Source organism: Rutidosis leptorrhynchoides, chromosome 3, assembly GCF_046630445.1.
Source record: "Rutidosis leptorrhynchoides isolate AG116_Rl617_1_P2 chromosome 3, CSIRO_AGI_Rlap_v1, whole genome shotgun sequence".
NCBI classification, from domain to species: domain Eukaryota; kingdom Viridiplantae; phylum Streptophyta; class Magnoliopsida; order Asterales; family Asteraceae; genus Rutidosis; species Rutidosis leptorrhynchoides.
Window position 1 is genome coordinate 192,149,096 of NC_092335.1, and position 2,066 is coordinate 192,151,161.

Here is a 2,066-nt window from a genome sequence, read left to right on the forward strand (position 1 = left end):
GAGTGTGTCCCTGTGCGGCTTAAGGGGCATGCAATCAACAAATGTAAAAATACATAAGTTATTGGCTTAAATTGCATGATTCAATTTATTTCAACATATTATTTGACCAACACTTAGTTTGTCATGTTTACAATGGAAAATAAAAATTTTCATAATAGAAACTTTTAAACAGTTGTTTAGGGTGATCAATCCCTCTGTTGTTTTTCATTTGTAGCACCGTTTGAGTGTTTGCGCATGCCAGGTGCGTTTTATTTTCTTCCATCTAAACTTGCTAAGCGATACGCCCCTGTATCGCTTACACCAATAACCTTGTATGGTCCTTCCCATTTAGGTCCAAGTTTACCCGTATCTTCCGCTCTGCTTGCTTCATTTTTCCGCCATACCAAATCATCCAATTGGAAAGATAATAGTTGTACGCGCTTGTAATAGTAGCTTGCGATTCTTTGCTTGTTGATTGCTTCTTTTATGTCCGCCATTTCTCTGCGCTCTTCAACCAAATTTAGATTTTCACGCAGTTCCTCGCTATTGCTATTTTCATCGAAGGAAGCTATGCGCATTGTTAGTATATTTATCTTCGCGGGTATTACAGCCTCGGACCCGTACACCAAACTGAAAGGTGTTTCATTAGTCGCGCTTTTCGGGGTCGTGCTGTGTGCCCACAACATGTTTGGTAGTTCATCTATCCACCCCCTTCGGCACAACTTAGGTCTTGCTTTGATATCTAACATGATATCTCGATTTGTTACCTCACACTGGCTGTTTGCCTGGGGGTGTGCAACTGATGTGAAGGTTTGTTTTATATTCAGCTCATGACACTAATCGCTGAATGCGTTACCTTCGAATTGTGTACCATTGTCACTTACTATTTCATTTGGTATTCCAAACCCCACAGACGATGTTTTCCCATACAAAATTTCGGATTTGCTTGCCTGAAATTGTTTTCAACGGTTTGGCTTCTACCCATTTTGTAAAATAATCAACGGCTACGACCAAAAGCTTTACCCCTCCTGGTCCTGCAGGGAATGGTCCTACTATATCAATTGCCTATTTACAAAATGTCCATGGAGACGCGACTGGTATCACTGGATGTCGCGGAGCCTTGCTTACCGGTGCGTGCAGCTGACATGACTGACATTTGTGTATTACCTCTGCGGCATCTCTGTACATTGATGGCTAATAATATCCAAGTCGCATTATTTTGGACGCAACTGTTTTGTGCCCTGAGTGCAAAGCGCACATTCCTTCGTGCACTTCTCGTATAATTGACTCTGATTGAGTTGGATTAAGGCACCGCAAATGAGGCCCCAAAAAAGACTTTCTGTACAGAATGCCTTTGTTTAGCAAATACATTGGTGCTTTCATTTTAATCTTTCTTGCCTCTGTTTAATCTATCGGTAATGTACCAGTGTTCAAAAATTCCACTATCGGTGTCATCCAATTTGGCTCATCTTCTTCGACTACGGCGGATACACCGTCGGTACCAATGGATTTAACCTTCACTTCCTCGACCCAAATTTCTTTCTTGAAATTGTTAAGGCAGCCACCTTGCTGAGCACATCCGCCTTTTTATTCAATGTTCTTGAAATTTGCGTTATCTGGAATAAATCGAAGTCTACCGCGAGTTCTTGCACAAGTTTCAGATACTTTTGCATCAATTCATCATGTGCTTCGAATATCCCATTGAATTGATTTGCAACTAGCTATAAGTTAACATACACTGACAACTCTTTTACTTCCAAGTATTTTGCTACTCGCATTCCAGATAATAATGCTTCATATTAAGCTTCGTTATTAGTTACAGGGAAGCTAAAACGCAGTGCAAAGGTATATTCTTCTCCTTCTGGACTTTTTAGAACTATTCCTGCCCATGTGCCTTCCGGGCCACAAGCCCCATCTGTGTGCATTTCCCACAGCTGTTCGAGCGGAGTTGGTATTTCTTTTGATTCATGCGAGATTTCGATATCTCCGACTGTTTTAGCCAGGTAATTTGCTAGGACTTATCCTTTTACCGCACTTCTTGGTGAGAAGCTTATCTCATGCTCACCTAATTCAATAGCCCATTTGGC

At 41.2% G+C, this 2,066-nt stretch overlaps 1 protein-coding gene across 1 annotated transcript; it reads right to left on the reverse strand.

Moving 5' to 3' along the window:
* Positions 1 to 248: 248 nt before the first annotated feature.
* Positions 249 to 1,135, reverse strand: LOC139900716 (uncharacterized). The gene is made up of 3 exons (XM_071883476.1): positions 1,108 to 1,135; positions 930 to 1,013; positions 249 to 778 (listed from the first exon to the last, which is right to left on the reverse strand). Exons 1-3 carry the CDS (start codon positions 1,133 to 1,135, stop codon positions 249 to 251), a joined length of 642 nt encoding a protein of 213 aa, XP_071739577.1.
* Between the last annotated feature and the right edge of the window lie 931 nt (positions 1,136 to 2,066).

Coding starts and splice junctions, on each gene's coding strand:
- LOC139900716 (XM_071883476.1), bottom strand. CDS start 1,135: ATGTCAGTCATGTCAGCTGCACGCACCG. Junction 1,014..1,107: donor CATGTCAGCTGCACGCACCG/GTAAGCAAGGCT, acceptor CATTCCCTGCAG/GACCAGGAGGGGTAAAGCTT. Junction 779..929: donor ACCGTTGAAAACAATTTCAG/GCAAGCAAATCC, acceptor CCTTCACATCAG/TTGCACACCCCCAGGCAAAC.